The following is a 15,087-nucleotide window of genomic DNA, read 5'->3' as shown; positions in this document are numbered from 1 at the left end:
CTCTAGCAAACTTCAGACGGGCCTGGACATGTACTGGCTTAAGCAGGGGGACACGTCTGGCACTGCAGGATTTGAGTCCCTGGCGGCGTAGTGTGTTACTGATGGTAGCCTTTGTTACTTTGGTCCCAGCTCTCTGCAGGTCATTGACTAGGTCCCCCCGTGTGGTTCTGGGATTTTTGCTCACCGTTCTAGTGATAATTTTGACCCCACGGGGTGAGATCTTGCGTGGAGCCCCAGATCGAGGGAGATTATCAGTGGTCTTGTATGTCTTCCATTTTCTAATAATTGCTCCCACAGTTCATTTCTTCACACCAAGCTGCTTACCTATTGCAGATTCAGTCTTCCCAGCCTGGTGCAGGTCTACAATTTTGTTTCTGGTGTCCTTTGACAGCTCTTTGGTCTTGGCCATAGTGGAGTTTGGAGTGTGACTGTTTGAGGTTGTGGACAGGTGTCTTTTATACTGATAACAAGTTCAAACAGGTGCAATTAATACAGTTAACGAGTGGAGGACAGAGGAGGCTCTTAAAGAAGAAGTTACAGGTCTGTGAGAGCCAGAAATCTTGTTTGTTTGTAGGTGACCAAATACTTATTTTACCGAGGAATTTACCAATTAATTCATTAAAAATCCTACAATGTGATTTCCTGGATTCTTTCCCCCCATTCTGTCTCTCATAGTTGAAGTGTTATGTTCTCAACTTGTTTGTTTGTTCACACCATGTTAAGCGGCCTTGGGTCCCTTAACCTGTTAAACCCCATCGCCCCCGCCGGCGGGGGCTTTTCACAAAATGTTCACGAAACTGTGTCTCAGGGCTTCTTAACATTTAACAACCTATTAATGTGTCAGACCCACTTAACGGGAATAAACTCAGCTAACTGACGAACCATTTTTACCTAAACAAAACACAAGTCTAACGCCAAGCTTCTGAATTAGCACTAAGCGAAAGGGTAACGCACTTAGATCATAACTCACGGTAGCGATATTTTATACTTCATCGGATCTGCACAAACAAGATATCATATGAAAGCTGAGATTCCACAGATTCCAATTTATTTCATTTCAAACCTTTATTTATACAGATAAAATCCCATTGAGATCATTGATCTCTTTTCCAAGGGAGACCTGTTATAGGTAGACCAATGGTATAGGTATCATCACTCTGCGACTAGAACCCACGGCAGCGAAGGCACAACCAGACAACACACAACTTAGCTTTACATATACACTTTACATATGTACACTTTACATATTTACGCACTCCAGATAGGACCAACCAAAAACCCAGCGGATTCCAGTGGCTGGGAGATTAAAGTCCTCCCACTATTTCCTAAGAGGGCGTTGCCAAATGTCCCCATTTGTTCAATTTCAGGATTTAACCATGAGATGGCGCATCATTCACAAATACACAAAGACAACTGGGTGTTGTAGACCTTAGGTTGTTTGCAATGTTTGCAGCTCTGCAGTTGTGTTTGCTGAATACTGTAGCATTTAATCACTTATTTGTTATAGTTTTATAGCTACTATAACGAAAAAACATCACTATTTTAGATCAAATAAAGTATATCTAATCTTATTATCTTTATTGTAATTCAATAATATATAGACTTTATATATTAAATAATCATAATAATAATGTAAATGTTTACACTTCTTTATTTTTTATGGTCATACTTTTACCTTTACAATAGTTTGCTTTAATATGCAGTATATATTTTGTAATATTGTTGTGGTGTTTTTACACAGTACAGTAGATCGAACTAAATCAACTTATACATTAAGATAAGATAAGATAAGATGGACCTTTATTAATCCCTGTGGGGAAATTCAGTTGTTCAAACAGCGACCGGGTGAGAGTGAAAAACAGGACAGCACAGACTCACACAGATTAATAAAATCAAAAATAAGATCAGCGATAAAAATAAAAATAATAATGAGAAACTATGAAATAAGAAATGAATATCATATATTATATAATGTATTGTATTATTAAGTAATATCATACATTAACCCCATTATAGCAGATGCCACATTGAATGGATGAACACATTTATGCATCAATAATTGCAACAGAGTATTTCTAAATACAAGTTGTAAAAATACTTATATGTATTTAATACTAATAACATAATGATTCATTTTACTTTCAGATGATAATACTTTTCACTTGGGCAATTGACCGTTTTGAATGCAGGACATTTACTTCTAATACGTATTTTTACCTAGGTAAATAATCTGAATACTTCATCCACCTCTGAGTTTGGACCCTGTCACTGTTTTTAAAACTTTAATTAAATGTATGATATTTCCAGAGACCCTTTCAGACCACTGCTGGAGAACAGAGGGGGGATGGGAGAGTTTTGTCACATTCCAATGTGAACAAAGAGAGTCACATTCCTGCGTTGATTTAAGGGAACTGTCTGGGGGTGGGGGGTGGTGAACATGGTCAATGTTTGTTTAAAAATGTTTGCAGTCGCGAAAGCTCTAAGTCAGGGGTACTCAAATAGAAATCTTAAAGGTCCAGAAAGAAAATGTTCAATAAGACAAAGGTCCGTTTAATATGGTCATTCAAACTTTTAATTGCAAAAAGATTCTGAACACGAGGTTGCAAAAACAAAAAGCCTCGAAGTGAATCAAACCATCCCAAAAATCAAAGTCGAAATAAGTCCAGAACTATTGTACATTGTGTCAAACACTGTTGCTTAATGAGAGAAGTGGCACCTTTGGTCTGTTGCCAAGACTTTGAACTTTGGCACAAAAGGCGTGATGGCCAGGCGGACACACTGATGCAAGTGTTCATTGGTGAGTCGGCTGCGGTACTTGTTCTTCACCATGTTCATTGTTGAGAATGCAGACTCACACCTGTAGGTTGAGCCAAACATTGTGAGAATGTGAAGTGCCCTCTTATGCAGGAGAGGGAAATTAGCTGCAGTGACCATCTTTGTCCAGAAGGTGGGAGTGTCACAGTCAGCCTCTTTCAGTGCAAGGTTTTCCTGGAGGTCAATCAACTCACTTTGCAGAGAAGCAGCACTGGCCCATGGGAAGATTTGTTGTGCTTCTGCAGAGAACTCTCTGACATTTCTGACCAGGAATGGGTTTTCAATGAACAGTAGGACTTGTTTTCCTAATCTGAAGTCATCAAAGCGAATTTTGAAGTTTTCAATCAGCTTCTCCAGGAATGAACATGATTCTGAGGACGATTTTCTCCTTTGGTCTGTTCCAAAAGTGTGGGGAAGTGGAGCAGTCCCTCCTGTAGGAAAACATAACAAAAAAAACAAAAATAAATAAGAAAATTATATAAGGAGCACTGCTTAAAAGGGTATGATAAAGGTGTTCATTGGAATCCAGGAAATGTGTGTGGTAGAAAATATTAAAAAGGCTTACCTGTAGGTCACTTTTGAAAACCTCCAGTTTCCTCTGGAAAGCACGCACTGCTGACATCAGCTCACACACTGTGTTGTTCTTGCCCTGTAGCTTGAGATTTAGGTTATTGAGATGAGATGTTATATCAGCCAAAAATGCAACAGCTTCCATCTTCTCTTCATTTTGCATGAATTCCATGAACTGTTTTGCTTTCACACTCTTTTGCTCTGACAGAAACACTTGCAGCTCTTTCCTAATGGCCCAAAAACGCTCCAGGACCTTGCCTTTGCTCAGCCATCTGATGTTGTTGTGCAGGAGCAAATCATCAAAAGTGGCATTGACCTCTGTCAGGAATGTGCGCAGCAAGCGATGCTGCAGTGAAGATGATGCTCTCAAAAAGTTTATGAGTCTCATCACTGTTGCCATGATTTCAGAGTACACTTCTCCAAGATTTGCACAAAGGACAGACTGGTGGATTATGCAGTGGTATGAGATCAGGTCAGGGTGGTGATCTTTCAGGCGCTGAACCAGTCCTCTCTCTCTCCCCATCATGGCTGGAGCTCCATCAGTAGCAATTGACACCACTTTCTTTAGATCTATCCCTCTTTCATTCAGCATTCCCATGATTGCGTTATAAATGTCTTGCCCCCTTGTGTGTCCACTGAGGTCTGTCAGGCCCAACACATCTTCAACAAACTCCCCCTTTGTCTCATCATAAAATCGCACAAACACCAGCAACTGAGCATTGTCAGTGGTGTCAGTGGACTCATCCACAGCTAAGGAAATGCACTGTGCATGTTTGATTCCATCACAAAGCTGATGAATCAAATCACCAGCCAGTATTTCCGTTCTTCTGGTTGCTGTGGAATCTGAGAGGGGGATTTGCTTGATTTTAGCTGTTATTTCCTCTTTTTGTTTGCCTTCAAACAAGGTCTCAATCACTTCAGTCATGCATTCTTTAATTATTTCTGCATCAGAGAATGGCTTCTTGTGTTTAGCCAACACCCATGCCACTCTGAGTGAGGTCTCAGTTGCCTTTTCTCGTTGTGACATAGATGTTACAAGAATCCTGCTTGCAGCTTGATATGAGGATTTCATCCCATTTATTTTTGTGGTTCTTACCGCTGAATTCTGAGGGAAGGTCGCTTCAAAATAATCGTGTTTCGTTTCATAATGCCGTTTCAAATTGCCACTCTTCACAAGAGCTACCGTTTCTTGGCATATTAGGCACATTGGTTTGGTGCTCGCTGGAGGGAGGATGAACGCATATTTTTCAGTCCACTCATCTTTGAATTGCCGGTTTTCACTGTCGACTTTTCTTTTATTGGTCATCTTTGAACATGCCATTTTTCCAGCTTTACTAGCTACAGCTGAAACTGAAAAACGCTGACTTGCTACTGAATGTGATTGGACATTCGTTGACACACACAGGTGGAACACAGTGGAACAGTCAGACATGCAGAGCGCTGTTTGCAGTGGACATAGCGGATAATTTTGACTCGTTGCGAATGCGTTGTGGCGATGTCTCACATATAATACAGAGAGATAATAAATATGAAAAGTATAATTTGCTCAGAGTCCGGAGACAGTGGTGGTTCGGTCCGGATCCGGACCGGAGACCGTAGTTTGAGGATGCCTGCTCTAAGTCAATCAGACATGGACAAAAAAAATGATCAGTATGTGTCGAGGGGGAACTAGAGACACCCCTCTGCCTTTACAGTAGTGTTCATTTCGTCAGCTATTTTTTTATTTAGTTTTAGTCTTAGTCCTTTGTTAAATTTCCTTTTTAGTTTTAGTCATATGTAGTCACCTTCATCCTGTTTTTATTTAGTCAAGATTTAGTCGACTAAAAGTCTGAGCATTTTAGTCATATTTTAGTCAAAGAAAACTAATTATTTTAGTCTACTTTTTGTCAATGAAAACGGTTGAGTCTTTTTTAGTCATCAGATTATATAGAACATTTCAGTCAAACTAGTCTAGCCAAAACCAATAATTTGTCATTTTAGCATGTATAAATAAATAAGATTATATCTTGTCCTTATTTGATGAAAAACACAGGTTGAATGATTGAGAAGCTTTGCAGAGAGTATCTGGTCAGGTTTGTGGTGTTTTTACCAGCTGTGTTATGGCCACATTGCTTCCCTTCTGATGAAACAACGCATTCGCTTGTTTTCTCCGCCTCATTGTAGCGAAAATGGGCCCAAATATCACATCGTTTCTTTCTCCCAAGCAGTGGTGGCTTTAGACTTTTTCATTGTCAGTCATTTTGACGGACAGGATTGTAACATTTCTGTCATAATCCATTATTACCCGTCGAGTACACAATTTATCACTCACTCGTGCTGACGGGGAGGTATTTGGTTAATACGAGTGCGACCACTGCTCCCAAGCCCTGTTGTTGCCATTTTATTTTATGTTGAATAAGGTTAGTTAGACCATGAGTTAGACCCGAGTTTTCCTGACAGTTCACAGTGTGCCGCTGCCCGGTGTAATTCAAATGTACCGCCGCGCGCACCACAGACACACAGCTGCTGCCCTGCCGCAGCACCGGAAATGGAACTGCTGGGAGAAAAACTGACTATCAGAAATGTAACGTTATCTTTGATAATATTTCGTCTCCTCATTTTTCGTCAACGAAAGTGAAGACAGATTTTGGCATTGTTTTTATTTAGTAAACTACATTTTCGTCTCGTCACTTTTCGTCAACGATATTGCATGATGATTTTGTTGCAGTTATTGTTTACTGCCGTCAGTGCCGTCTCGTCATCGTCTCGTTTTCGTCATGGAAAAAAAGGTTGTTGACGAACATATTTCGTCATAGTCTTGTTCATTGTTTTTCACTTTTATTAAATGTTTGATATTCCCGGCACAGACCCTTTCATACCGGCAATGCACGATAGAAACAACAGGAACTGCGACAGCATAAATATGCAAACACAAACCTACAGTTAAACTTTAGTGCTGGAGAAGAGAGAATACAGGGGGGTGGGAGATCACAGGGGGGAGAGCTGTGGCTGAGTGGCCATTAGGTGTGTAAACAAAGAGAGTCACACGCAGCCCCCGCTGATCAGCTGATCACCTGAGAGCTGCAGAGTTTCATTCAGACTATTTAAAAAAACAACGGTCTAATTTTATCATTGCACAACAATGAACTCAATGTGTGATTGTTATAGCAGTAATAATACAGTAAACTATTAACAATAGTATAATATTATAGTAAATATTCTTGTCAATGCAGAATATGATTATATCCGTGACAGTGGGAATAAAAAACAATATGCTACAATATAGTAATAACAGATAAATCCCACTTGTTGTAGCCTACCTGGCAGAGCAAGAAACACTCCAGCCTTTTATTTCAACTTGTTTAAAACACATCTAAATAAATATGTGTGTCCCGGGCCATAAATGTAAGTATACTTTCAGTTTGCAGATAAAGCCACGGCATCAAAATTCTTCTGTATTCTACAATATAGTTCTTTTCACGTCCTGTATTGCTTTTTCAACCCACCAGCTTTTATGGAGAAAATAAATTATTTAATTATTAACCAGAGGCATGTTTCTCACTATTTTGTGCATAGACACAACAGACTACTGTGTGTGTGAGGAATCAGCTATTTATTTCATATGAGTTCACCTGAGAGCTGCCGTTTTCATTCAGACTATTTAAAAAACAACGGTCTGATTTTAACATTGCATAACAATGAACTCAATGTGTGATTGTTATAGCAGTAATATTAAACACTAATAATACAGTAAACTATTAACACTGTACATATTATTGTTTGCCCGTCGGGATATGACGAGGCTCCATTAAAAATAAACCTATTTTTAGTGAATTACTGAGTTTAGGCACGTTAATAAAGTTTTAATGAAGTTGACTACGGCAAATTCATATTTGTTGGTGCTTTCATGTCATTTCGGCGAACATATGATACATTAAATGATCGTGAGGATGATGATTAAACATCGTTTGTTTGAGCCGGCCTGGATTTCCTGATGAAAAAACAAACCGATGGTTTTGTAGTTGTAGTACACCAACGTGGATTAAACAACATTATTTTGTTAAATAAAAACATGGTGATGTTTTGTAAATGATTACATGTTTCTTATTTAGCACAGAATATGATCCTATCCATGACATATGGATCTTAACAAAGATCCGCTATACCTGTAGATCTATCAGCTGTTTATTTCACATGAGTTCCAGTGTGGCAGCTTTTTACTCACTGCTCCCCCTGGTGGATCCATGATCCATTGCATCTGGTTTAATTATAATTTAATTTATTTATGAAGGGGGCATATCAAGTCATGCGGGGGGTTTTCCTTTCAGCGAGAGCCCACCCCGTGCCGATCACGGGCCCACATGGGTAGGGGCGTCCGAAATGAGGTGCTACATCTGTATCCGGAGTTGGGTCCCGGAGGAGGCAGTTCCAGCAGAGGGCCCCAAACTAGCCTTTCCATGGCCACATCAACCAGCTCTGACTGGAAGAGGCGCCCAGGCCAGCAGGGAGGTATAATCCCTCCACCTGGTCCTGGGTCTGTGTAACCCTTCTCTAGGGAGGCGCCCATGTGGCATCCTGACCAATGCAGTGATTTGGAACTGCCCAAAAATCTATTTAACTAATGGATTCTTCCTTGACCTTTTATGAAGTTTCATTAAAAAATGTGTTTCCATTTTCCTATTGATAGACGGGCCGACAGACCAGGCCAAAAACAACCTTCTGGAACAGTGGTTCCCAACCTGGGGGGGGGGGGGGCGCCAAAGATCGCAGGGGGGGGGGCGCCAGGCCTCAGATGATTTGAGGCCAAATATCATCTTTAGACTTTTTTTTTTTAATTTATTTATTTTTACATATAATTGTAAGGCAATACATGATTGTCACTAAAAGCCTTGTCTCTACATTACAATAACATATACAAAATAATTGATTAATTAATTTTAATAAAAATTCAAGTTAGTAGCTATTAAAGGCATAAAAAGACAGAAATGTATAATTCTTTCTATAGAAATGTTTCTTCTGCCCGTAACGTTTCCAAACCGGGCTTGTCTGGATAAGCGCAATTTTAAAAACATAGTCATTGTCCATGCCGGTTTCAGTTGGATTATTTGTCAGTTGCTCCGATCAGATCGGTCTCCTCCATTTTGTAGATATTTACAACTTTTGAATCCACATAAACACATCGGCAAAATCCGGCTTACTTTGAGCATGTGTTTTAAACAGTTTAATCCCTTTGTGAATTGTTTCCACTTGCGCCTTTAATTTCTTCATACAGCGGGAATCCAAATAAATTATCCTGAGTCCAATAACCATCAAAGTCACTCCAATAGTGCTCCTTAATTACGCTTTCATCCTCCTTTAACAAAATACTTCACATTCATCCAGTTTGTGACAGTAGTTGTAGTTAGTAGAGACTTTTAAACTTGAATGTGTGTGTGTGTGGGGGGGGGGACTTCCAACAGGAGTCATTTGGGGGTGCTCTTGGGGAAAAAGGTTGGGAACCCCTGTTCTGGAAGAATCAATAAAGAGTCATGTTGTTTTAAATTGCAAGCCATATTTAGCCCTTATGTGAGCAGTTACAATCACAGCAAACAAAGAAAACACTTCCCCAAAGCAAAGCTGAAAAAATAAAAAAAATTAAATCACTCAAAATGGTAAAATCCTGATGGACCAGCATGCAGTTGAGGGCAATTATCACCTGACATCTGTTTCTGCTGTTGAGTGGATCACATTTTAGGTAAAATAACAGGAAGAAATAGATTATAGCAGCATGCGCACAAAGGAGGCCAAGAAATATTTCTCACATCTGCTGTCAGTCTGTGTTTCAGACCACTGTTAAGAGCAAGGCTTCAGATTACTGCACAGTGTTAGGACGTGGTGGACCTAAAGGCCTCCAAACATCCTCAACAACATTTTGCAAACTTCTTCCACAAGGCCGTTAAAGGTCCTAATAAAATACATTTAATAACATTATAACAGCAGTCTTGACACACTCAAATAGGACAAAAAAGATCACTGCATGTGTTGACAATACTAACTAACTGGCAACGAAAAACACTCACAAATAAAAAAATATACTAATCTACAGAACAGAGCCAGTGAAAAAAGACTGACATGAAAAGAAGGAAGAACTGTTCAGTGTTAAATCATTTCACTGAGATTAAACTTGTGCCAGGGATGAAGGTTTAGAAATGTACGGATAACTTTTTTAGCCAGGTTCCAGGTCTCTGGGTTGCAGCACTAAAACAGAAATTGTTCCAAACCATTAATATGACATGCCATTGTGCCCATGCGACAATTTTTCCTTGCTGAAGCGCCAATTGCTTAACGTGTGTTGTTTGATGACATTGGCTGATCTCCTCATTGTTTCGGGTACCACAGACTCTACTGCATTGTGTTAAAAAGAAAGAATGGGTAAATAAAGTACTGATGACACACTGGCCGTTTCTCAATGTCGAGTAAACCTGCTGCAGAGCCATTATTTCAAGTATATTACGTAATCGAGTGGCGCCGAAGGACTGTTTAAATCAGGGGTGGGGAACCTTTTTCCTCTCAAGGGCCATTTCAATTTTTTCAACATCCTCCGAGGGCCGTACACATTATTGACCTCTACTTAAAAATCACAGCCCATTCATTTGGCCTTTCTTTCATGCTGTGCAAAGAAAAAGCAACCTCTTAGTCCAGATATCTTGCCATGACTCGTGAATGCATTCACGTGCACGGTTGTGGCATGACCACCAAACAGAAAGATATGGACACAAGATGTGTGCAAATGTATTTAGTTTCCTATCCATGTGGACATGATTTAAGTCATTTAAGATTTATGACCTAACCTCCTCTAGGGCGGTCCAGGAAGATTTTTTTTTAAATATTGAAGTTAAAAGCATCAATCTGGTGCACTTTGAGAGCAAAATGAAGAGATCTATGGAAACATCTCTCAACACCCATATGAAACAGAACTGTAAGCAGATTTACTTTTTCTTTATGGATATTTTACAAATCACTCCCCTTTCAAACTTGTTTGTTTGTTTGTTTGTTTATTTTATTTAAAGGACAGTGCACATTAATTCACATTGCTGTAAATGAGCCAGTATTAGCCAGCAGGATCATTTTCAACTGTTGTCCTTGGCAAGATGTTAACTGACCACAACAAGACTAGAAAATAAAAACATAATTAAATAGAGTACAGCAGACAACATCAGTACACCAATAAATAAATAGCAGTACAACAATAAATAAATAGCAGTACAACAATAAATAGGAACAGTAGTACAACAATAGAGAGGAACAAACAAACATGCAAACAGATGAAATATCATCATACCTTGATTCAGTTAAAAGTGTTCACATTTTTGATTGTTTAAAAGCCAGTTCTTATGATTGTGGTTACATGTATGATAAGAGGTGTTATTCCTGATCTGTATTGGTATCGTGTTCCAGAGTGTAGGTGCCCTCACAGAGAAACAGTGTTTGCCAAAGGAACTGGACCTAAGAGGGACTGCACAGTCCCCTCTTAGGGCAGACCTTGTGGTTCTGCTGTTTGAATTTTTCTGTTGTATAAAAGTGCAGAGTGGTGGGGGTGCCTTGCCGTTTAGAATTTTAAAAATGAGACATGCATCAGTGTGTTTTAATATATTTTCCCAGCTGAGCAGGTTATGTTTGTCCAGGATTTTGCAATGGTGGTATAGCTTTGCTTTTTTGTCAAAAACTTTGAGAGCTTGCTTGTAAAGTGACAGGATAGGCCTTAATGTTGTGCTATTCGCCTGGGTCCAGCTGGTCATACAGTATGTTAGGTGGGGAAGGATCATGGCAGTCATATAGACAGGTGTTGTCAAACAGTTCCTTATATATCTAAAATTTGCTAGATTGTATTTAGTTATTTGCGTTACCTTTCTCACTTGTTTTTTGAAGGATAAAGTAGTGTCAAGGATAATGCCTAGATATTTGAAATGTGTAACTGTTTGAATGACCTCCCCAGACACATAGACCTTGGGTTCACAGTGTGATACAGTGTTGGTCTTGCTAAAAAAACATACAGACTGTCTTCTTAACATTCAGATATAGCTGTGAGTCAGTAAGCCATTGATTTACATGAACCATTGCATCATTTAATTTGGCCGCAGCTTGGGCCTTGGTTTTTGCATGGACATAAATGACACTGTCATCAGCGTACATTTGCACCTCACATCCAGTGCACACTGAGGGCAAGTCATTTATATAAAGGCTGAATAGTATTGGGCCCAGGATAGATCCCTGGGGTACACCCAGTTCATTCCTCAGGGGTGGTGATGTCTCGCCACTTACCCTTACACACTGAACTCTGTCTGACAGATAGGAGCTCATCCAGTCTATTGCACTGGGTGAGAAATTAAAATAAAACATTTTGTGACTGTATTCTTGTTTATTATTAACAACTTACTTTACTGTCATATAGTATTTTATACCCGTTTACTTTATTCTCTTGTTTTTTGATAACTATAATGATCATATAAAGATGTGCCTTTACCTCACTGGTTGGAGAAAAAGCTTCTTATATTCGTTAGCATAGCTAGCTAACCAGATGCTAATAACAACAAAGTTATTGACTGTATGATCAGAATGACAGATGAACAGATCACCACTTGGCTTACAACTAAAGACACAGCCACTGCAATTTTTTTAAGTCCCGGAGTGGCGTTCTGGTGCCCTCCGTCAGAACTGCACCCCTGTCAGACGAAACATATACCACATGATGACACGGTAGGCTCGTGTTGTGTTCAAGGACCATGACCGTTGCCAGGAAAAACAGGCACTCGCGATTTCTTTAATTTTTTTCTTTTTTGCATTTGTTTATAAATTACCTCGAGATCCATACCAAATGGTCTCGCGGGCCGTATACGGCCCGGGGGCCGGAGGTTCCCCACCCCTGGTTTAAATGCATGTTAAGCCCAGCATTCAGCGCCACTCGATGCACTCGACATTGAGAAACGGCCACTATTTTGAGCACACTTGCAAAAAAAAGGCCTTAAAGTAAGCGGTTTTAATATTTTAGGTCGAAAAAATCTCTGTTTCATTTTTCGAATGTTACATGCTACCCCTTTTTGTTCTCTCTCTCCAAACTGCAGGTGCCCCTAAACTGCTCTGCTCAGGTTTTCCTGCTCTCCACTAATCACCAGTATAAAAAGAGGAGGAGAAGAAAATCTCTCTCTACAACTCTGTGTCCAGCACTCAGTTATCCTTAGTTTAGATTATCTATGTTAATATGGAGGATCTGATAGTCCAGTTTCCGCTGCTTTATTTCTTAGTTTAGTTATAAAAAATTACTTTTTGTAAACTCTCACGGGTTCGATGTGCGAAATACAAGTTGTTATTGAAAACCAGAGCAAAAATGTAGTTTTAATACTGGAACACCGCAACAGTGTGTTTCTCCTGGATCACATTTTGCAATCAATACCGCCAATCAGTCTCTCTTTATCAAACATTAAGTATACTTTATTGCTAAATGAAATTAGAGAGGAAACAATGAATCTCCTTTCGATAGAACTTGATGATAGGTCCAAATTGTTCCAATGGCTGACTCTAAAGTGTCCATATAACGTTGTACTGTCCCCCTTTTTCTAATGTTTCGTCGTTGTGGCTTTGTGTATGTGCCGGTGCAGAGCTGAGGAAGGCCGAGGAGTGTACGAGCGAGGAGGCGTGGCAGGAAGAAGAGTCAAGCTCAGAGCTGGAGGAAGGAGAGGAGCACAGGCAGAACAGTGAGGCTGAGGAGGAGGAGGAGGAGGAAGAGGAGGGAGAGCACACGCAGAACAACACTCACAACCACATGCAGGTACACCTGTGTGTGTGTGTGTGTGTGTGTGTGTGTGTGTGTGTGTGTGTGTGTGTGTGTGTGTGTGTGTGTGTGTGTGTGTGTGTGTGTGTGTGTGTGTGTGTGTGTGTGTGTGTGTGTGTGTGTGTGTGTGTGTGTGTGTGTGTGTGTGTGTGTGTGTGTGTGTGTGTGTGTGTGTGTGTGTTAGAGCTGTACCGAATACAATTCTGTTTGGCTCTGGATATTCGGTAGTAATCAGCAGCGAATATTCGGCCCGCGTGTATTGCGGTTTATTCACGGCATTCATTTTTTTTATTCTACAGTATTGTTGTGTTATAGTTCTTTGTTAATGTCTATAACCCAATTTGTGTTCTTTGAAATTGAAAAGGATATTGCATTGTGTTTGTTACTTTCGTTGCAGTTGTATATGTCTTAAGTGTAATTTGGCTTGGCTTCCTATTTTGTATGGACATGCTTTTATTTTGAAGGAGAGTTAGCGCTGTTGACAGGAAGTTGTTGTTGCTATGGAAACAACGTGACGGAGATTAACGGAGAAAAGTCATATCTACATATAAAGACGGAGAAAGTAAACGATAAAGTGTATGGTTAAGTGTTAGCACCCCCCGAAGAGGCACAAGCTCTTACGTTGATATTGGAGATTTCAATAAATTCAATTTGGCAGCGCAATCTAAATCTACTAGAATATATTTACATTGTTCAATGTTCCAAAATGACATTGGTTTCTCATACAGCATCTCTGTATAGTATGTGTATTCACTCTCTGTCCTAAACGGCTCCCTATGAGCCCACTGTGCTCTGATTGGTCAGCTCGCCCACTCTGTTCTGATGAGTCCACCACCGTTACAGCGGAACATCAGTGATTCTGTGTTACAATGGCGTTAGCAACCAGAAAATGACACCAGTAATGACAAACAGATGAGGATGCTGCGTGGTGTTTCTCGCGATCCAGCGATCTGAGTCAGTGTTATAGTGATAATATTATAAGGTGAATTTAGCGATCACAACGAAAACAGCCAAGACACATATTAAGCCCAGAAAATTAATGTTATTAGGGCTGTAAATATAATAAGCCTATGGGTAAAATGGGCAACGTTGTAACTAAGGAGATTTAAACTATACAGCGATTCTGCACTGCGGTCACTCAGCCGTCTCTCGAGTTTGTCTTTTCAAATCAGCTGCTCTTCATTTTCTTTCCTGCTATATTCAATGAGTGATACAAATATTTTTTACCACAAGTTCTTAATAAAACGGACCCTGTTGGACTCTGTACTAGTTGACTGCTACCAGAAATAAAAGTAAGTACTTTTACTGTGTACTTTGTGAGTCCTCTATCAGAGTCCCCTCCATAGTACATAATGCATGTTTTCTGCTATCTTTGATGAGTGATCAAAATAAAATGTTACCATTAGCTAGTGTGCATGTGCGGGTGAGAGTGATAAACCGCGCTATGTGGGTACAGGGACATTATGGCAGGTAGGTGTGAAGACTCCACTTGATGTTTTTCACTGTTCGGTGAAAACATCATGGCGGAGCACGCGCTGCATGCGCACTAGCTGCCTCCTTTAGTGGAGTTACAACCTGGGCAGCGAGTGGGGAAACTGTACTGACAACATTACGTGGCTGTGTGGAAAGCAGAGACAGTCAAAATGGAATACAATGTATCACTTTTATTGGAAAAATATGATGTCACAACAAAAGGATCTTTGATCACAATTGATCACAATCAAAAGGAAAAGGAGGAGGCAGGATTTACCCTCGCGTCCTGGCCGGAGAATTCCCCTCTCCCTGCCGAGACGCTTCCTCCCGCCGCCAGTCAACTCCTGGAGGATGGAGCTCCCCACCCGGTACCCCTCCGCTGCGGTGGCACCGGAGTGCGGACCGGAGGAGGAGCCCGACGGATTCTGTCTTGTTTTTCCCAG

General features: G+C 40.2%; 1 protein-coding gene across 1 annotated transcript in view; it reads left to right on the top strand.

Annotated features, from left to right (window-relative positions):
• Positions 1 to 15,087, top strand: part of raly (RALY heterogeneous nuclear ribonucleoprotein) — a 141,442-nt gene that overhangs the window by 62,727 nt on the left and 63,628 nt on the right. The window contains exon 6 of the mRNA XM_034082245.2: positions 12,999 to 13,168. Within this exon, the coding sequence (XP_033938136.2) occupies positions 12,999 to 13,168 (170 nt within the window). The remainder of the gene's footprint in view (positions 1 to 12,998; positions 13,169 to 15,087) is intronic.

This window comes from Pseudochaenichthys georgianus, chromosome 5 (genome assembly GCF_902827115.2).
Source record: "Pseudochaenichthys georgianus chromosome 5, fPseGeo1.2, whole genome shotgun sequence".
Classification (NCBI taxonomy): domain Eukaryota; kingdom Metazoa; phylum Chordata; class Actinopteri; order Perciformes; family Channichthyidae; genus Pseudochaenichthys; species Pseudochaenichthys georgianus.
Note: the sequence above shows the minus strand (reverse complement) of the source record. Positions and strands in the feature narration are given on the sequence as shown.